This window comes from Thunnus thynnus, chromosome 14 (genome assembly GCF_963924715.1).
Source record: "Thunnus thynnus chromosome 14, fThuThy2.1, whole genome shotgun sequence".
Lineage (NCBI taxonomy): Eukaryota > Metazoa > Chordata > Actinopteri > Scombriformes > Scombridae > Thunnus > Thunnus thynnus.
This window is the reverse complement of record NC_089530.1, coordinates 9,470,294-9,492,266: the sequence shown is the minus strand read 5'-3', so window position 1 is coordinate 9,492,266 and position 21,973 is coordinate 9,470,294. Positions and strand designations below refer to the sequence as shown.

The 21,973-nt window shown below is 40.9% G+C and overlaps 2 protein-coding genes across 12 annotated transcripts in view; both read right to left on the bottom strand.

Moving 5' to 3' along the window:
* Positions 1-957: 957 nt before the first annotated feature.
* Positions 958-16,812, bottom strand: LOC137196800 (guanine nucleotide-binding protein G(I)/G(S)/G(O) subunit gamma-4). Its single transcript, XM_067609689.1, has 3 exons — positions 16,289-16,812; positions 14,808-14,913; positions 958-3,127 (listed from the first exon to the last, which is right to left on the bottom strand). Exons 2-3 carry the CDS (start codon positions 14,904-14,906, stop codon positions 2,999-3,001), a joined length of 228 nt encoding a protein of 75 aa, XP_067465790.1. The 5' UTR covers positions 14,907-14,913; positions 16,289-16,812; the 3' UTR covers positions 958-2,998.
* Positions 16,813-18,063: 1,251 nt separating this feature from the next.
* The window catches only part of lyst (lysosomal trafficking regulator), a 60,552-nt gene continuing 56,642 nt past the window's right edge, over positions 18,064-21,973 (bottom strand). For all 11 annotated transcript variants that reach the window (XM_067609678.1, XM_067609685.1, XM_067609682.1 and 8 more), the window contains 9 exons: positions 21,689-21,919; positions 21,375-21,564; positions 21,147-21,283; positions 20,924-21,022; positions 20,289-20,428; positions 20,087-20,184; positions 19,845-20,001; positions 19,689-19,760; positions 18,064-19,579 (listed from right to left, as the gene is read on the bottom strand). In XM_067609678.1, the coding sequence (XP_067465779.1) occupies positions 19,441-19,579; positions 19,689-19,760; positions 19,845-20,001; positions 20,087-20,184; positions 20,289-20,428; positions 20,924-21,022; positions 21,147-21,283; positions 21,375-21,564; positions 21,689-21,919 (1,263 nt within the window). In that variant the 3' untranslated portion in view covers positions 18,064-19,440. The remainder of the gene's footprint in view (positions 19,580-19,688; positions 19,761-19,844; positions 20,002-20,086; positions 20,185-20,288; positions 20,429-20,923; positions 21,023-21,146; positions 21,284-21,374; positions 21,565-21,688; positions 21,920-21,973) is intronic.

Sequence of the window (21,973 nt, the reverse complement as noted above, 5' to 3'; positions counted from 1 at the left end):
GTCAGTTGAGCGCCGCGAGTGCGTACTACATGATACTAAGAGCTGCTTCTTTAAATTTCTAATTTTAGTTTGTGGTGTCTAAAACTCATACATTTCTCTACGGTATCTGTCATTTTTCTCCAGTTAAAAGCTTTTCCCCTTATCCGAATTGAGAGTCTAAGGACAGAGGATGTTGCAAAGCCCTCAGGGACAAATATGTGATTTTGAGTTATATAAATTAAATTGACTTAACTTGAAATGAATGTACATAATAATCCACATGAAAACTGTGCGGAGGATTAAACCTCCTGCTTCTCTTCAATTACATCCTGTTCTTTGGGGTTGGTATGGAAAAATCAATAGGTGATTCTTGCATTTGCCTTATTGATGCCAGTAAGTGTCTGTGCCATTTGGTACAATAAGTTTTGCTACAATCAGAACTTTGCATTTTCCTATTGTGAATATTATAGCAACCCATCAAATTGATTACCTTGTATACTCAAACTTATTTGGCCAAAAAACTCAAGGATCTATGATCATCAGACCTTGAAAGTGCAATGAAATAGTGTCTGAAAGGTATTTAAAACTAAACCAATATCAGCCAAACTTGAAGAAAGTAGCATTTTCATTCTACTCTAAAGCATGCATGGATGGACACATGAAATAGCTTCAACACACAATTTGAATATCAACGTCGGCTGGCTTTTTTTCAATGCCTATCGACAGTGTAGAAGGCAAACTGGCTGCAGCTGAATTGAATCAGAATCCTTTAATATAAAAAAAATGCCACGACACATGAACAGTGCATCCAGATGGCCTGTGGTTCAGTTCAGCCACAGGAGGTCTCCATCACACACCAGAATATAATGTTCCTCTACGATTTGCAGTGGCCTTTTTATGTTATCAGTGTGATCACACAGACTGTATCTCAAAATGTCAGTGCGAGACACAAGGCAGAAATATTGAAGACACAGCACATTTGGGTTGCCGTTTTCCTTTAATTCATTTTATCCATCAAAAGGATTTACAAAGCCTGCTAATTAAATGCTATTTTTTTCTCCAAAACGATTATACCATTCATGAATACAGCTGCACATTGTCGACATATCCGAACTCCAATGAGATTATCATGTGCAGAGTAGCACCCAGAAAGTCAATGAAGAGGCAATATTTCATATCATAATAGTTCTCTCTGTTATAGATAAAGAAATAAATCCATGCAATATTCATCTCTAGCCGTTATATTTCTTGTTTCAGATTTGGCACCATCCTTAAGATGAGGTCAGTGAGAGCGCCCTGAGGTCAGTCTCAGGTTTTCAGAAAGGAAATGAAGACAATTATTATCCTGAAAACAGTTTGAGAAGAGTCCAATAGTTTGTGTTTGTGACAGTCCAGTGTCAGAGTTTGATTCCTAATGCGATGGCTATTCAAGTACCAAGAGGAAATTACTTTTAATTTTACAGAAATTATGATGCAAAAAGCCTGAACCACCGAAGGGATCATAATATGTAAACCGACCCTTATCATTATTTTTAAAAAATACTCAGATAGTATCAATAATTGCATGATTTATAAATGTTTTTTTTTCCTAAGTATCATACAAGCTTAGTAGCACTACACGTCATGTAGCTGTCAGTGCTGTGCAACAAATATTCAATTATACTACTGATAATAACAATATTAATAACGATCATAACAATTCATCGTAAAAATTAGCAAATGCTATTTAACTACCATGTAAAGGAAATGTTTCGACAGTGTGCTTTTTCTTCCAAAACAAACAAAAACAAAACAAAAAAAAAAGTCTGTGGAACCACAGTGTGAAGATTACACCGCTCACACAGAAATTGGCACTGAAACATACTGTACACTCTAAAAGACTGACAGTCCCTTGGAAACAGAGGAGGCCGTCAAAAAGGAGCAGAGAAACATGCAGGCCTAGGGTTTGGCATTAATGTCAAAGGCCTTGCCATTCACTCTAGGACAGGCAAAAAGGAAGGAAAGGAAACATGCCCAGAAAACAAATGAGAATGTTAAGGAAATAAGAAGAGAAGATATCCTGCAATTTGTTAAAATATTCCAGTTGGGGGGCTGCAGGATTAACGGATAGTGTCTCTGATTTGAAGTGTACATGGACAGTAAATCAAACAGAACAGCAAAGGTAGGATGCGTTAGAGTGGGCTTGGAAAGGAGACAGCAGATTCATAAATAATTTTTGACTTAAGGGTTGTTTGCACAGTGATAACCCTGAAGAACTCATCTCGCTGTTGAAACATTAGCTCTGCACCCTTCAATAAATAGAGTCTATTTATTTATTTGCAACAGAACTGATTTGCAGCCGTCTCCTTCTTATTACGAGTGCGGATTGCACACCCTGAAATAATTTACTGTGTGAGATAAGGTTGCTGTTTCCGGCTGTAATCCGAATCTGAGTGTTCGCACTACTGAAATGAGCGGGTTAATTGTGGGTGACACTGGAGGCAAATTGAAATAGAAACTAGTGAGGGAAGTATCAAATTTTAGTGGTGCTTTCAGTAAGTGTTGCTACAAATAGTCAAACCTGTACACTGAAAGCTATATAAAACTAACTCAAATTATGTTCAAGCTAATACAAAGATTAATGTTTTTTATTCAGATAAAGGGAAGGGGAATAAATGTTTAAAAAACTTGAAGACACTGGGCAAATTTCTGTTTCCTGAGGCATGTTAAGATCTAGCACAATAAAAGAAAAGAAAATGAAAAAAACATCTCTCATCTCATTAAGCACTGAGCAAGGCTGTTCTCTAATAACAAAGCAATAACAAACCTATTTAACAAGACATGATACGCTCACTGGGCTGCCAGTTTGGTAGCTGACTCCCCCATAACCTTCAGCCACCAGGACAGAGCTGACCAACAACAGAGTGTCCACCTGGCAAAACTCAACTCAACGCCTACAGCCAGTAGCTTCAGGTGTGGTGAAGACAGAAGAAGCCAGGCAACGCCATGCCTGCACCTGTACAGCTCTACGGGCAGGTCATCAGAGGATGGTGCAGAAGAACTTCTTCTCCCGGAAAGGGTTCTCGGAGGCGGGGACGGGCACGATGAGAGGGTCCTCGCGTATGTGAGCGTCGCAGTACGCCATCAAGTCTGCAGCTGCTTTGGATACCTGAAATGTTGAGACAAGGGAGAAGGAACACACAAAGGTGATCAGACTTTTTGTTGACTATTACAAAATAACAAAAAGTTAAAATGTATGTCCAAACACAGACTAACAGATGCCACCTTTGCCTAAATCCTTCTCTTTATCAATGGGAATCAATCCCAACATCTCAACAAATATGGGATGGATTGTTATGAAACGTTGTACAAACATTCATGGTCCCCAGACGATGAATCCTAATGACTTTGGTGACCACCTGACCTTTCCTGTAGAGCAACTCTGAGGTTAACATTTGGGTTTTTTACTGACATTTCTCCATAACTACTGTATTAGATGGTTTGCCATAAAATTTAGAGCTGACATTTGGTTTCCCAGAGCATGAATGTAATAACTTTTCACCCAGCATCAACATGAGGTCAACATTTTAATTTGTCCCATACTTTAGTTTGTGAACAAACACTTTTCCAGTGCACCATTATTCACCAAACATTCTCAGCTATCTTGCCTTGATCAGGATGGTGTCTGATGTTGTTTATATTCAGTCCATCAATTTGTAATGTGACTTAAAAGTACTGAACATGTAAAGGAAGTGTATCCAATTACATAATTAATGTCTCTACCTTATACTGAGAAAGTGTTTTAATGAAAGACTAAATTAGATTTTGAGAAAATGCTCCTTAAGATTTACATTTACATTTATTTTGGATTTACAGATGGGTTGCTTTAAGCCCAAGAGGGTTTAAGGAGGAACTAAACTTCAAAGCGAGACAATGTAACTTTTGAAATAAGAAATAACATAATCTTCAGTTTACAAATGAATAGTTGAATTTGTAAGTACTAAATCCAACCTTTGCTCAATCCAATACAGCTGCAACAGCCTTACTTGGTCTGGTATGACCAGTGGCTAATGTCAAACTTTAGATATTTTGCTGTGTAACTGACATTATTGAGTCTTCACTGACTATGACTCTTCTCTAATTGTGCTACAGTTGTTTTAGCATTACATTATCCCGTCATTACCACTCATGTTCAGCAAAGGTTACATAGCTTCACTTTAAAGCCTTTTATGTAGAGTCCACTGGATTATTTTTGTTTTGTTGACTTGGAAATTATGTTTATCCACAATTACTTAGAGATGGAAGATAACTGAATATAAAAATTAGGTAAAAAAAAAATATATATATATATAGAATTTGCTGTTTTGCTTCAATACAATTTGTTTGTAGTGTGTAATGTGTTTAAGTAAATATTGTATTAATGAGTAAATATTGTATTTTGTAAAAAACAGTTCTAACAAGATGATAGGGATGTTGTTTTGTATACTGATGATTATCCATCAATAAGTCACATGAATAATGGATCGACTATATATAAGGAAACCAGAAACAACTCCAGACAGCACCCTGCTGAAAGCAAAATGGCTGAAAGTCTTCGGTGAATAATGAATGGTACAGTGAAGAAGAATTGCGCAATACAGTTTAAATGTGATGGCTGGCGTTGAAGCTCATGCAACTCGCTGTGTGCCACAGTCTCAAAGTTACAAAATGTTTGCGGGAGCTAAACATGCACCAGATGAGACTTGTCCAAAACCAGGGTGCTGTTTTATTATAATGCATATTGTCTGTGTTTGTCAATGCCTGTGGCGGCTACACTGATGCCTGTTACCTCCGCCTCCGGCAATAGGAAGACACAGCTCATGGAGATGAGTGACAGGTTGTTGAGGCGGGACTTTGACCAGCTGAAGGAGACGACGGTGGGATTAACAACACATCTCCTCCCTCAAGGTGAAAAGTTGCATATTGTTGTTTTCAAAGTCAAACAGTGACTATAAATCTGACAGAGCACTCAGACTGTATGTGAATGTAGGTTTCCACTCGGGGGCTGAGTGGGAGGTTACGGGAGGGAAGGCCACAAATGGAGAGCAGAGGAGCAGCTGCATCATAGGGACGATGAGGGCTCAGGGATCTGCATGGAGGACACAGCCATCTGATCTCCTGCCTGCCATTTCACCTCACCCACTGCTGCTCTCACAAGAGAGTACAACGCACAAAATCCATCACGCTGGCTATCTGTATTAGTCTTAAACATGGATGATTATTTTTACTGTCTCACAGCATGAAATGATAATATGTCTAAAAAATTGTGGATCCATAGGATGAGATTTCTAGATTTTATAGGAATGATATGGTCACTTTTTAATCAACTTTCCATGTCAAAATATGCAGCAATTTAACAAGAAATACCAGAAAATCTATTAACTTACTAACTGTAACTTTAACAGTTAACTCAATGATTTTTCAACCTAGAGTTCCCTTGACAAAAATGTGGTATCACAAGATGATTAAAAATAATAAGAAGAAAATCATTTCTGTTGCATAAAATTCTGCTGATTTTTTCTGACTTTTCAGTTTTTTGCTTTATTCTTGTGAAATACTGGATACTTTCACCTGTCTAAAAATCCTTCAAATGAAAGAATCTGAGAAGTAGAAATCACTCTGGTGTTGAACTTTTCACAGTTCTTGTCCACACTGAGGCTGTAACCTGTGATGAGAGGTCACAGAGAGACATAGTTTAATTTCACGGGGTCACAGGCCAGAAAGGTTGGGAGCCGCTGAGCTACCTCATGCTGTACCAATAAGTTTGAAAAACCAAAACCTGCACATACTTTTGACCAATCCTACACTTCCTATCAGATAAATCTTTTTCTGATATATCAATGCTTCACAGAAAATAGATCACAATGTCCTCTGCTGTTTCACTTGTACATTTAAATATACATTTTTCATCCTGTTCCCTCTTTTGGAAACACCAAAGTGGAACTTAAAAAACCAGAGAGGAACCAACAATGCAACAAATTTAATTCACAAACCATGAAAATGACAAAGCTGTATTATCCTGCATAGCAGGCCCAGATTAGCACAGTGTGGTGCCCTAGGGTGACCACACTTGAAGTGCCCCCCTCCTCCCACTAAACACGTAAAAAAGTGAAATTTACCATGTTTATAAAGACCATAGAATTACATGAACACACATACTACAGAAAAATGTAAGAGACCACCAAAACACCTGAAACCATAGATATACATGGGCCTATAAACGCCAAACTATTCCTTACACTGATGCTCAAATCTGAATGCAACTCACATCCCAATTCAATACATCATGCTAAATATCATTATCTCCATCATAAATGGCCTGAATGAGAACCACAACTGCAAAACCATTACAGATTATGTCTAAAAAGTCATTACACACATATAACAAATAAGGAAAGCCTAATAACGACTGTTGCAAGCAATCATTTCAACAGCTGAGTGATCACAGAGCGCCAGGTGAGGTGATGTGAAAGCATAAGGAACAGCACATAGAGACAATGTATTGCGATGCGTACGCCATTAGAAATGATGGCTGTTTTGTTGTTCTGCTGTTTCCAGAAACAGAAATTAAAGGAACGAAGACAGAATAGTGATTTGATTTTCATTTCAAAGTCCACACACGAAAAGGCATTTTTCATTTTCCTGCTCAGAAACGGCAGATGCAACATTTATGAAGGACTTGATTTTCTTTCTCACCTTTGTAAAACAGAAAATAAAATATTCAACTCATGTATGCACCGTAGCACTCAGGAATACGAAGGTGTACTTATTCCACACAGGAGGGTGGATTAGTAAAATGGTCTTTGAACATACAGTATTTTCTATCAGCAGTGAGTGAACTACTGTTATTACTGAATTAAACAGCGTCTCTCTACACACCTCTGTGGTGCTGAAAGATGCAAAGCAGCAGCTACTTTTCAACTGTTTTCTTATTCTTATTATTCATATTCTTATTAATATGAATAATGATAAATAAAATCTAAATTAAGTGCTTTATAAATATTGCATCTGCCGTTTCTGACCGCAAAACCTATTTAGGCCTACATTTTTCATTTTTTTATCACATTGCTGCCCCCCAGCACGACAAATTGTCTGGTGCCCCATGGGCACTCGCCTGATGCAATATATGGATAATCTAGCCCAGCCGCATGGTTACCTCTCTGCATGATCCTGTTGGCTCTCTGCTCTAACTAGCTACTTTCTTCTACTCATGCATCTTTATTATTTATGTAAGCTACACACCACCCGCGCTGTAGATCTGTTTTTCCAATTCTCTAGTGGCTGAGAAAGTCGATAAGTCATTGAAATACACCTCTCACTCATATTACAGAAAACAGAGGTGACATTTTCTTTGCTAAATTTGACAAGAGCTGACTTCTCAGTATTGTAGCAACTCCGAACACTGCTGGAAAAATCAATATAGCAAAGAAATGTCAAATTATCAGCGGATCTGTTTACATGCACACCACTGATATGAATATTTGGGATAGTATCATGACTCATGTAAACACCTAATCTGATGCAGGAGACTCATTAATTCAGAAGACATAACATGCCTTAAATGGTTTATTATTTTAGGTGAATATTTGTATTTGTTTAACACTTTCTCTCTTTAAATGGCCTAATTCAGCCACTAAACACAGTATCCAAGCCCACACAGAGCTGGAATATCAACAAAGCCTTTAACTGCAATGCAAGTAAACAGCTTAATTATTCTCATAATCAAAGTAAATGTAATAATTATATTATTGCGCAACTGTAGCCAAGGTTTTCTGCTGAGAACAAGAGCCCCACAGGACAAAAAGTGGTATTGCACTGTGTATGTCATTAGGCCCAGACTGGCTGTAATTACACTGCAGCCCCATGATGGAAGGAGAGTCCTTCTAATTAGCACAGATCACATTCCTTTGGATGATTGAGCAATTAATGAGAATGTGGTGATCCTTCAATCAGCAGCCCAGAGACTACTCTTGTCACTGATACACACTCTCCCTTGTCAGATCCCTTAATTAAATTTAAAGGATCGCCAGACGTGGCCAACTGTCTGTTTTCTCCTCTTTCTCTGTACTTTTCTCTGCTTTCATTTGCAGCCACTTTATACTTCGGCGGCTCTTTGTTCGGGGCTGTTAATGAAGAACTACTCAGATCTTCACATCTGATGTGCCAAGTGGTCATTAAAGCACAAACAGCTGCCTACCTATCAATCATCCAAGATATAATAATGCAGCTGTGAAATGATGCTACAACTAAAGCTGCTCATGTTTTTTTTCTCCCATCTGAGGAGTTATTTTTTCACCTTTGAATTTGCAAAAATCTTATATATTTGTAACTGCCTAAGGTCTAATGTAGCCTTTTGTCTTAATCAGTTCAAACTTTTTTCATCCTTAAAGGTGCAGTGTGTAGAATTTAGTGGCATCTGGTGGAATGGACTTGGCAGAAATGGAATATAATATTCATAAGTATATTTTAATGACTGTAAAATTGCCTGAAAATAAGAATTGTTGTATTTTCGTTACCTTACAATGAGCCCTTTGTATCTACAGAGGGAGCAGATCCTCTTCCACGGAGCCCGCCATGTTTCCACAGTAGCCCAGAATGGACAAACCAAACACGGGCTCTAGAGAGGGCCTTCTGCAACCTCACCACTAGATGCCACTAAATTCTACGCACTGGGCCTTTTAAAGCATTCTAGTGTTCAAGTATTCAAGTATTTCTATGAACGTTATTATTTATTGAGAAATGTGAGCACTAATACAAAGAGCACATTATATGTGAACCCTGTGCTTCTTGTGCCAAATATTTCATAGAAATGTCATCATGGTGTGGTGAAAACCAAACTTTAGTCATGTAATGTTTTACTTAAACCCAAGAATGATACGTTCTTTTGGTCTGACGAAATCCTTTAAAGACCCTTTGAAAAAACTTAAAACTCAAGTTGAGAAACGAGTCTGTTTGTCCCCCTGAGAAACCCCCCCCCCTCCACCAAAGCTGGTAAATACAGTTTTGTTACTTACAAGTTTAACGTTTGATGGTATAAAAGGTTTTCACTACAGAGCAAAGACGCACCACTTTGCAACCAAATGAGGCCGCAGAGGTCAATTATTTAGAGAGCTTAAATTTCGTGTAGAAGCCAGTGAAAGGCCTTTCAGATACAGATCAGCTGTGACAGTTAAGATTCATTTACATTCAAGTCTGATCTGCCTTCATCCATAAGATGCAAAGGTGACAGTAAAACGGACAAGTTGAATCTATTCAGACACCTTGAGAACTGAACACTTCTCGGCTCATTTAAGGTGACACCTGAACATGATTTTACATGTTGTTTGGCTTAAAAGACAAACTGGAGATGCAACGATGTGAAAACATAATTTCTGGTGCACAAAAACTTTTTTTGTGCTGCTGTCCTGTTGGCACCATCATGTGAATCCATTAGAGAACTGGCTGTAAGCCTGAAACTGTCCAATGTCCAAATAAGACCAACTGATAAAACAAAGCCGACCCGAAGAAGTAAGGAGTGAATGTCACCTCAATATCAAATGTGGACGTTGTCAAAATTCCAAAATGTTTCTTTGCTGCATTCATATCATATCAATGAGTTTTCCGACTTAAGAGAGTTCGTGCATTAAAGGTAGAGTTAGTCATTCTGGAGAAAGATTGTTGATATTTGAACTAAACACACAAACGAATACACCCCTCCCTTCATGCTCTTTCAGAAGCTCCGCCCCCAAATTCATGGATGCGCATTGCCAAGGCAACAACCCATAGAGAAATATGGCGGAATCCAGAGCGATGGGTCAGCTGTAGAGTCACTTCTGCTCCTCTCACACTGTATCACGAGCGGAAAAAATTTTTCGTCTCATGTGAGCACAACAGTCCATCCACACTCTCCAGCTCTCTGCGGCCTCCCCACTTCTCACTTGACCTGCGTTCAGCCGTCTGTCAGTTGCAGCTCCTGGGGAGCTGAGAGGACAACGGCCGGACAAACTGCCTTCACCAGGCTGACTGACAGCAGAAATTTACTGAACCAAAATAATTTACATGTCAGCTCCACGGGAAGAAATCGACAGTGTTTGTATTTATTGATATATTGATATAGTAAATAAGTTGAAAACACATATACAGCGGGATATTTGTGTGATTTAAATGGCTGCTTGCTCAGATTGCGCTTCACTAAACATGACAGAAATAGACTCTGAGCATAAAAAAACACGGGGGGGTCTCCGTGTGACATCACTTGCACGTGTCTCAGATTCGGTGCGCACACACCGAACGGACAGCTAGCAGACTGTGAGGAGATAGTCACTGAATTTGACAAAAAGTGTACTGGTTTAGAATCGCGGATTGTAACTTTAAGCCAGAATGGTTACCTATGTTGCTAGTTTTGCAGTCAAACCAAATAAATGGACACTGAGCCAACAAGTGACACCCTATATAAACAAAGTGTACAGCCCCTATTTAATTAGCCAAATGAAGTCAAGTTAATTTTTTTCATATAGCCAAAAATCACAAATCTGTCTCAAAGCAACATAGGGACTGTATTACAGTTACAGTTTATACTGGATTTCCTTTAGATGTACAGTAACAGGGATGGTGGTTTTCTCTGGTTTGCAGCTGTAAGAAATATCTGACTCACAATCAGAGGCATTGTGCCCATTTAACTGGGGCACACATGCCCTCTAAAATATTTGAGATTGTACAGTTTTAAAAACTGTTAAATTCTGTTTTCACTATAAGTGTTTCAATTAGTTTTAATACAAAACTCACTTTTCTGTATGTTTAAATTTGTATTTAACTCTACTCTCTCCTTAGAGCTCCAGAATTTAAAGTGAATTTCTCAGTGAATTTAACTATAACCTACAAGTAATTAACATTAGCGTTAGCTTGTTGTCCTTTGCTATTATTTGTAGCTAAATTATTCTTTTTGTCAAAACAAATCTGAAATACATCCAACAAAACAGAGGATGGACATAAGGAGAATTTTTACAAAGAGTCAAGAGCTAAGTAGTGTAACGCTAAGTCAAAACAGCAGCTGCATGTTTGTGAGTTTTTGTTATGTACTGTAACATTGAACAATCAATGGTGCTGGCTAGCTAACCAGCTAATGTTACCCCTCAGTTTAAAGCCTTTTCACTTACATTTTCATGTGCAATATTGATATTAAATGCAATATAGTGTTAATAAGTGTCATTCAGTTTTAGTTGTAATTAGTTACTGACTACTGTTTGGTCACAAATATAGAAGTCAAAGCAGATAATTACCAGTAACAACTTGGTTTGTTGTGAACATTAACATATGCATAGTGTTTGCCCCCTCAGAAAAATGGATTGCATGACGCCCCTGCTCACAATTACAACTATCAGGCTGATGTGAACAGTGTTCTCCCACTTTGCTGCTCATAATTACAGTCTGAAAGATATGACGGTGCTATTATAGCCCTGGCCTTTATTCAAACACTGCAGGAGCATCCTGGTGTCCTAGGGAGTTTAAGACACTGCCCATGTAATCCCAATGTCCCCGGTTCGAGTCTGGCCTGTGATTTTAGTTGCATACAGCGCCCCGACACCACAGAGATAAATTACATTCTTCCAATTGTGTTGAAACAGACAAAATATCAGATTCATTTAAAACATTGAAAACGTGACTTTTGCCCAACAGAAGAACTCAAACAAAACAGCACCAACATAAAAATGTCACAGACTATTATTATCAAGATTTGATTTGAACTCAATTTGCTGCTTCGAGTTGTACAAAGATGGAGATTCAAGCTTTTTGTCCATTGATAGATTACAATAAAATATTGTGTTTTTAAAGCTGGTTGCAATATTGTTTGTTTTGTATTTGTGGTCATTTCATATTTCTCTTAAAATTACGTTTCTGTATCCACAAAGATTATCATAAAAATACTGCATTTTGTAAAAAATATTTTAAAATAATGTTGTTTTGTATGCTTAGGATCTATGGTGATCTATGAGTCACATGACGGATTGATGGACCCTCACTGGCCTGATGAAGACAAGCCAAAACGATGGAGAGTTACATATGGTGCGCAATGTGTTTTCATTTTGACAGACTTGCACTGAAGCTCACACTTGATGATGTGTCTGCAACTTTAGTGTGTGTCCTCAAAGTGAGAAATGATTTAGAAACTCAAAACAAATTGAGGTATTTGGGGCCAGTTTTGTTCTCATAGAGCTCTGAGTTGAAGGAAAGTGAACAAACTGGGGGTCAGTCTTGTCTGGGCAACAGTCAATGGAAAAAATAATAAAATAATAAAATAATAACTGAAACATCTTGATTGATACAATCATTGATGGTCACAAGTTTGTCAAACCAAACTTGTCTAATGTAAAAAAAATATGTGAATATCTCAAACAGAATAACAAATAAATGAAAACAAGACATTGAGCCAAAAAGTCAGCTGTTGGGTTAAGTCATCAAACAACTTCTAAACCCTGATTACAAGTCCGGAATAATCACTTGTTTTTTAAGCAGCGAGGGTTTTTCCTTGTAAGCAGCCTTTGTTGTGCTGAGTAGGGATGATGTTGTGTGGCAAGCTTCCAGCCCCGGCTACATATAATGCTGAGCGAACAGCCTCGGGGCTGTGGGGCAATCACTCCCCGAGCGCATGAGTAGCATACCGAATGAGATGATGACACGACCTCTTAAGTTGCACAAGAAGTTGTTCATGAAAACTGTTAAGAAGAGCCGCTCCAGAAACACATTAATGAAAAATATTGTGGTGAAACATGATGCAGTACAAACAATGGCCTCTAGAAATGGATCTAATATTGACTGATGGAGGTCAGAGGATGGAAGCAATATAGAAATCTCTATTTACTGTAACAGCATTGTGACATTGTACCTCAATGATCTCAACCATAAAAAGCATATAGGGCTCAAAAGTCAATATTTAACCAGGTGTTGTTTGATGAGACCACACTCTTTATCACTACTCTTCACAATAACAGCCTGGTGGATCTGCAGGAGGAGATGTATATCAGGAATACAATTATTATTTCAGTGAACACTGGCTAATAATTGATCAACTTATCTTTGAACTGGCGACATCAAGCTCACAAGCCTTCAAAGACAAAAATCAAATGGGAGGAATACTAATGTCAGAAGTGGTCAACAGTGACTGTAGCCCACCATGCCTCGGGGTTCATCCCACGTAGGGGATACTTGGGACTCCCAGCCGTGCACAGTAGATACACACTAACAGTTAGGGGCTTTCAAGGTGAACTGAGGCGTCTGAGGTTTCATGTGATGCTTGTCAGAGGATGTTTGTCCTGAACTAAGCTGAGGAGCTTTGATTTTAAAGTCAGTTGCAGTTTTCTGTTGGATTAAGTTTACTCCAAATGTTGTAGTTTACAGAACAGAGAATCCATTGAAGATAAAAACGAGATGATGGTGATTGCTTCTGTATCAGTGCATCCAATACATGAGTTAATGCATTTGTAATGCACTGAACCTCCAAAATAAAATGGTGTTTTGACACCAGCACACGTAGCTTCTCACAGGGGAGGCGATTGCCAAAAAAACAAACAAACCCTGACTTCATCTTCTTTTTAAGAAGCAAAGACATTCTCCCTGATGAAAGGTAAAAGGCTGGTAATATTCTACATTTTCTCATTGTCAACAAATCTCATGAAAAGACCACAACCCTCAATGTCTTAGTCCAATTCTTAATACTTACTCTGTTGGTGACACAGTCCCAAGCCAAATGGATCCCACTGAGCTTAACTCTTTAAAAACAGGTCACACATTTATAATTTCACTTTAAAACAAGGCTCAGTAGTTTTCCAAAACATCTGGGCACTGTAGTTTTTAGCAAACATTACTCAAACAGGATTAAAAGGTGTTTTAGTGAGGGACTAATTTCAGCTGCGGATTAATACACATTTGGCGCCGTATTGAGTATTTACAGTAGCATGTATAGGTGTATGTGGGGTTCAATCAAAATGTTCAAGGTAATGAAGGAACATGTCATCCTGTGCAACAAGGACAAGGATGGCAGACTAGCATAGAAGAAGAAGCTACTGCATATCAGGCTTTGGCTACCCAAGAGATACTTGTTAGAAGGATCAATTCAGGGATTTGTTGACAAAAAAAGAACACAGGATATCACCAGTCTTATCCTTTAAAGACCAAGAGCTTTTTGGGGGTGGAATAGCGTTTCTCACTCCAGAAGTGATGTTTTCGGCCTTCTTGCAGCTCAGCATTGTGTCTAGAATTTGGTGATCCTCCCCAAAAAGGAGGACAGGAAATAGAATCAGTGTTTCTAGCAGTTAAGTAAAATAAATCATTATTTTCCTTTTTTTTATGTGCGAATATTATGCCTTGACAGCCAAGTGTGCTTGTGTTGCCAACTGTAGAAAGCAGAGACATATTTTTTGTTTTGTTCAGTTGGAAAATGAACAAAAATTAAATATGTAATAGAAGCTTGAAGACTGTCAGTCATGAAAAGAAAGCTATTGTACTGCTCTAAACACTCTGCCACAGTGTGTCTATATCAGTGGCGGCTATATACACACAGATTTTTACCCTGTAGGTATCACATTCATGTAAAGACCCATTTTACCCCAATGTAGACATGATACAGCTGATAACATTTAGGACTCATGTTTAGCTTTTACAGTGATAATCATTCATCTCATGAGTCGTTCATTTTGTTCTAAACCAACCAGCAAAGCTTGCAGTTGAGTTTACCTTCACGTGCACATAATTCACATCCTGCATATTCAGAAATAATGAAACACACATAGAAATATTTGCTCACAAACACACAGGTGCACTAAAAAGCTCTGTACCTTTATCCTATCCATACAGGCCTCCATCTTCAGCTGCTCCACAGCTTTCCTGGCTTGGGAGATGCTGGCCGTGCTGTTGTTGGCGATACCGTCCTTCATGGTGCTCCTGTGATGCCAAACAGAGGCACAAGGGGGGACACATAGAGTCAATGAACAGCACATTAAATCCAGAAAGCAGCAGCAGCCCCCCTGGCGATGTCTCTGCCCCCCTTGAAGCAGCCATTCTCTGCCACAACCTCTTTTTTTTTTCATTTTAAAAAGGACCCATTTTGTCTGGGGGAATCTGTTTTACAGCAGCCAAGCTCCATTTTATCTGAAGAAAGAGCTTTAAAGCCGGCAGCTGGACGGCGCTTTGTCATCTTTCAATCAGCACTCATGCATGATTATTCTTCTTTTCTTTTTTTTTTTTGGTCAAGTTATTCTTTACAATAACAGGAGTGATTGTTGAGATGAGCATTAAAGCACACACAAACACACCTCCTTGGAGCTCAAGTGTTTTGCTTAAGGGCACTTCAGCAGACATTTTGGGAGTTTATGTTGCCTCATTTCTGATTTATCAGTTTTTGGACCCTTCAAAGGGGATCAGACCTGCATCTTTACTTCCTCTGCCCCAGAATCAGCAGACTGGAGGACCATCCTCACCTTCATCTACTCAACTTTCTCCACAATGTGCATCACTGCACCTGCACTGCATTTTCATCTGCTCCACTGCTGCAACCAGCCTGGATGTAAATCTATCTAATGACTAAACCTTGCTCTCATTTCAGGCCCCCTGACCCCCCTCACTGCTCCTGAAGTGTCCCAGTTTGGCAGCCACAAGCAGAAAGACACCTGAACACAGATGTGTTTTATAATCATGTGCATGAAAATATGAAGCATTTCACTGAGGTGGGTGCAGTTGAATCAATTCACACTCACTGAGGGGATTTTTTTTTGCATCGATTTGTTTATTTATTTCATTTTCATCGCACCAAGCCGAATTTAACTGAATATAAATTGATATTACGAGCCAGATGTTTTGTAAAAAAGGGGGGATGCAGACGGTGAATTCATTTTTTTCTCAATCCCACCCTTCGTGCATGCTCTAAAGCCAATTTATTGCTTTTAATCACAGCCTCGTAGGAAGCTATCAGGCCTTTTCCATTTAGGTTTCCCCTCGATTCGTCCACTCTGAGGCTCACACGGCTGTTTTGGGGGATGTAACAGTGTCTGTGCCGTTTCATCCAAATGTAACGATGCTAATTGTTGATGCAGATCTGTCAAACATGGGCGACTCTTCTAAAGGGGATTAAATTGTGGACACACACCGTGCGAGCTGCGGCCCTGGTTAGAGCAGAAAACAGCAAACCACACACATCAGGAAAAACAAACAAACAAACAAATGCTTTTGCATGAAGGGATAATTTCAAAAATATATCTTGAGGTTTCGCTGCATTGCTCGGCTATGTGCAGATTAATGTAGGCTACAGCCGCCGACCTACCTGCAATGTGCCAATGGTTTTCCAATTTGGAGAATTCCGGGTTGACTCCACCCAACACACACACACAGAAAAAAAAAGAGGATCAGTCAAATATCAAATGATAAGAGGAAATCCCAGCCTCGTTTCGGTCTGGACTGAACCCGAGGAGGTGAATCCTGCCGTTTTAATTTCGCCTCGGCGGCTCTCTCAGTGTGAGTCGTGCGTATTCCGTGTAGGAAGATGAGATCCAAGCGGCGAGGTCTTGGTGAGCACCACGGCTGGACTTGGAGAGATGTTACGCATGCAGCAGGGGGGGAAACCTCTGTATGACGATCAGATTCAGGCTGTGGGGCAGGGAGCAGTCGATCAGTGGACCAGGAGCTGCAGCAGGCAACAGACGGCGTGTGCCTCTACTGTACAAACTGGCCCTAAACGCACCGAGGCTGCCCAATAGTCGAATTGAGATCTGCTGTTTTTCTAATTTGCTTTATTGCTGCAGAAGACACCAGAGATCTGCAGGCTTCCCCTTTTCATTTTTACATCAGCTTTGACATCACTGGGTCCCCCCCACCCCTACCCCATAGTAACTGATGGGCCTCATCCATAACACCGCCGTTTGGGGGCTTGCATCCAGATTGACAGTCTTGCTTCCACCTATCTGACTTATTAATTAATAGGGCTCCTATTTATGCTTCTGATTTAACACAGTGATTTGTGCATCACCTGTCTTATCCGTAGATTTCCTCTTAAATTTGATGCCCCTGAACGCAACTTTCGCCACACAGAGTAAGAAATTGACACAAAGGACAAGGTTTAGTAATATTTCTTCAAATATTTATATATATTTATATATTTATAATATACTCGTCACTTGGTTTGTTCATACATACACACACACATATATACAAACAAAAAGAAACATAAAACATGACCTTTCAGAACTCAGTCCATGTTGCTGGACTGCAAAACCAGCCCAGAGAGGTCAGTTTAATGAGGACAACACAATCTAAGCAACCTAAGACAATGATCTTAAATTATGCATAGCTTAAGATATTAACAGAAAAATATTATTTCCTTCAGTGTCTGAAAGCACAAAAACATCATCTGTCATCACGTTTTCCTTCCTGCTTTTTGCCATTTTCCCAAAAAAAGGAAAAAAAACAAACAAAACAAAACACAAAACAAAAACATTACAATCTCACATGTGGATGTTCAAGAGAAAAAGAAAAGTTGTGGGTCTCGTAGACGAACACAAGTAAGCATGAAACATAGTAAACAAACACAGTAACGTCATGTCTTGACACCCAAGAGTCAAGGTGGGCTGAGGAGAAGATCCAGTGACACAAAAGGAATGACGTCGTGATATAATAAGAAAATATTCCCTTTCTCGTAAACAAGTCAAACACAAAGTGTGAAATGTGAGATGTCATCACAGAGGGCTCGCTGCAGTCACAGTCAGAGACAGAACAACTTCTTTCACAGCCGTGTTGGAACAGATTCCTGTTTTCTTCCCATGTTAAACATGATTTAAAAAAAATGATCTATTGCATGCAGTCTATGTCTGATATTGCTTTCTGGATTGGATTTATTAGTGGAATTAATGTTAAGACCGCAGATTATTGGCTCGTTTTGAATTAAAATGGTAGCTGATTGGCTGATGGGCCACTCTGACTTTAAAGAAAAAAAAAAAAAAAAGTGCTTTGACTACCATTTCACACATAATAACGGACAAAGTGCAGCAAGTTGAGCGGGAATGTAAAGAATAGCTGCATGGATCTGTTGGTGGGTTAAAGAAAGAGACGTTTGGTCGACTGTTTCCCAGCCTGATCAGTGTAGTGTATAAGAAACAGAGAGGACCATCGTGTGAGCTGCAGAAAAACCTCATCAGTGCAGGAAACTAACTGCTCTGAGTCTCCTCAGCAGCTGGAAATGATGCTCTTCACCACACCCACCAACTACACCCTGTTTGTAATGCTGTACAGGTACCAAGCATGCCTCGTAGATCAGCGAGGAAGAGGGAGCATTCAGGAGACTTCAAAACTTTAAGCATATAATGCTGTTTGTTAATTACGTTCTCAGGATTTCAGTAAGCTTTACAAAGTAGTGAAAGGGTGTAGTGCATTTGAGAGGCGGATAGTTTAAGACAGTAAAACATAACAGAGGCAAAGGAGGAAAGATTAGCCTCTGTGGTGTTTCTAATAAATAAATGAACATCAACATTTCTGAACGCAAAAGGACAAGTTCAACCGAAGCACAGGCCTTCATGAAGGAGTATCATGACAGTAAATGTCACATCCACATACGCAGTCAAGGTCAGCATAATTATAGCATGCAAAAATAGGACAGAACAACAGGTAACACAAGGAACAATTCATCCCAACGTTCCCCCCCCAATCCCTCCACTGGGCGCAGATACAAAGTGATGCAGGGCCACGACACTAGTGTTCAGACTTGAGTGGAGCAGACAGCCCAGCAGAGTGGCGTCTCACTCCCACAGAGCGGGACGTCTCCCGGTGACAGACATGAGGAGGGGCTTCATCCCTTTCTCCCAGCTACTGCAGCGTCAGCGGGGCATGCTCGCCGAGCTCCGGCAGCAATCTGTCAGACGGTGCGCTGCGGGAGATCCCTGCGCCGCCGAGGTGAGAGACGGGGGTCCTCGCACTTTGGGGTCTGGCATTTTTAGCCAGGCGATAGCAGCTTACCAGGAAACAGCAAAATCAACATCAGGCAAGGATCTTTGCACATAAAAAAAGTCGGGACTCAACAGCGGGGAAACGGAAGAATAAAAGAGTTAACAAACCAAACACACTTTCAGAAATGCAGTCTGTATAAAGTGTCTGTTGCAGCCTCGGCCAAATCATCCATTGCCCCCAAACATTCCACTTCAGTATGTTTATATTATATATATATATACATATAATACTATTTTCATAATCATTTTTTAATGCTGGGGGTGTCAGTGGTAGAGTTTGCTCGACTGGGGATGGCTTTAGTTAAAAGTCAGGGAGGGTTCAGGGAGATTGAGGCCATGCTGACGCGTCCTTCTTCCTGTGGGTGGAGGGAGGATGAGGAGGATGAGGAGGAGGAAGAGGAGCAGGAGGAGTGGGGGGCTCCTCTTGCTGAAGCCGGAGTGAGAGGAGAGAACTAGACAGTTGTAAACATCAGACACACAGTCAGCCTGCGGCATAGCTGCTTAAGAAAGAGTAGAACATGGGCAGCTTCATGCGCTGCTGGTCTCGCCGACACCACGCCATCACCGTACCCTCGCTGTTGGCGGTGTAGAGGTGGTGACCGTCACACGAGTACGTCAAGCTGAGGCAGACAGGAGAGATTATCATCAGAGATATGGCCACCAGCATTCCCAACAGGCTAACACTGAATATTAACAATCCACGTGGTAGCTCTTAAGACAACACTTTACCTGATGATGGGTTTGCAGGACTTGGGAAAGGTGATCTCTCTCACTGGTTTTAAATCCCAGGTGCTCCACAATCTGGAGGATGAAAAATCAGATGTGTAAATAATTCAGTGTGTCATGAAAAAAAAAAAGAAGCACAAAAAATAAACTGGCACTCACCTGACTACACCGTTCTCCAGCCCTCCAGCGATGACGTTGACAGACACGCCCTCCGGCTGGTTGGAGAAGGCCACGGAGCAAATGATCTCTCTGCAGTGGACGTGACCGATGAGGTCGCCATTCACCGTCCACAGACGTAGGTCGCTGCCTCCGCCCACTGGATGCAAAGAATCAGGAGTCATGACTCACATTAAAAAAACACACCAGATCAATCTGGAGAAGTCATTGCATAAAAACCTCACCTGAGTCACAAACTGTTGCGATGTCACCTGTGGTCTCGCTGGCAGAAACCGCCGTCACTGGGCTTTTGTGGCCTGTGAGACTTTGTACGTAACAGAGCCTGAAGAAACACAGAAGAGCTCAGAGACTATACAAACCATTTCATATTATATCATATTATATAAGATTTCTCATCACACACACACAACACTCATACACGCTGACCTGTTGAGATCCCAGAGGATACAGGTGCCATCTTTGCTGACACTGATGAGGATGCTGTAGGGTTTGCAGACAAACAGGCTGGTGACTTCCCCTGTGTGTCCATACAGGTGAACCTGAGATTCCACCTCCATCTCTGATGGCTAAGGACAATTTTAAATATCAGACACATGTGAGAGACCGTATGCTAAACATACACATCTGAATACTTGCAGGGTTCAAATGAATCTCATAATGTTGATGAAGTGTCTTTGTTTTCCAAAAAAACAAAACAAAACAAAAAAACGCTCCATTTATCGACCTCCAAATGGATTTTCTAAAAAGCACAAAACAATTACTACTTCAACACCCTTCAGCGACACAGAAACAGGAAATCTAGTTGGCTATTGGTGGGGACCGATGAAAGTCTGAAAGCCTCTCTGATGACTGATCTCCCAGACCCCTAATCCCACTTGTGGGTTCGGTGGAAATGTGTTTCAAGGGCAACTGTGATGTGACTAATGAAGCTGAGCGTTTGAGCACGGTGAGGCTCTGTAAAGAGGGGGGGGGGAGGGAGGGGAGGGGTAATGGGAGGTAGGTGGATTGGGTGTTGATGTGGAGGCGGAAGGTTAGAGGGGGACGTCGTCATGGAAACCCACCGTGGTGCTGGTGAAGCGGTTGCTGTAGGCGGTGATGACTCCACACTTGCTGCCCGTAAATAGCTGGCAACCATCGGGCACCCAGGCGCAGCTGGTCACCTGGAGGAGAGAGAGACAGACGGTCGGACAGAGGAAACGAGAAACCTGACAGCTTTTTCGTCAATCCTCGGTGTCCAGCTGTGACTAGTAATTCCTTTCACTAACAGGTGCAACTTATGTTCACCTGGTGAAGTTGTGAGCACTGAATGAAGTTGATGGGCGGTTCGCTCTGCTTGCTCTTGAGCCTTAATATGTTGTCAGCGTAGCCCCAGCTCAAGATGGCTGACCACTGGATGTCTGTGCTGTGCATGCTCCGCACACCTACAGAGTAGAGAGCATAAAATTAATGGAGTCAGCGGGACACAGTGCAAAACATCCTGTCTATGTGAGTTGACTTGTGAGTGACTCCTACCCTGCTCCTTGCTGTAAATCATCATAAGGCAGAACTTGCGGGACAGCCCGCAGATGGCTCGCGTCGGCAGAGCCAGCAGGGATCCGAACCTCTCCCCGTGAGGCTGGCTGAAGCACACCACTGGGTCCGGAGAGCTGGGCGACCCCACGTACTCGCCCCATTTCAGACCTTTGATCCATGGTAGTGGGCTCTGTGGTAGAGGAAGAGGAAGTTAACAGGTGAGAGGCAGATCATTTCATGGACACTGCATTAAGTCATGTCTTCCTCACTGCACAGCAGGCTGTCAGAGTCCCTGCCACTGCGGTGTAGATTACCGGGCAGGCTATTTCCTTGGTCTGTTCTCTGGTTTCTCTGAAGGCAAGCTGGACCAGGAGACCCATGGCTGCTGGCAGCTCCCCCTCCATCATGAGTTTGGGACCGGCCCTGCAGATGTGAGAGGCGCTGAACAGCTGCCTGGGTGTCTGTCCATATGTCTTGATCATGGTTTCGAGGGCCCGTCGCTGCACTGGGTCTTCTACAGCTGAGACGTCCATGCCAAAATACGTCTGTGGAAGTTGATATGAAAACTGATGTCAACAACAACAGCTCCCGATATTTAC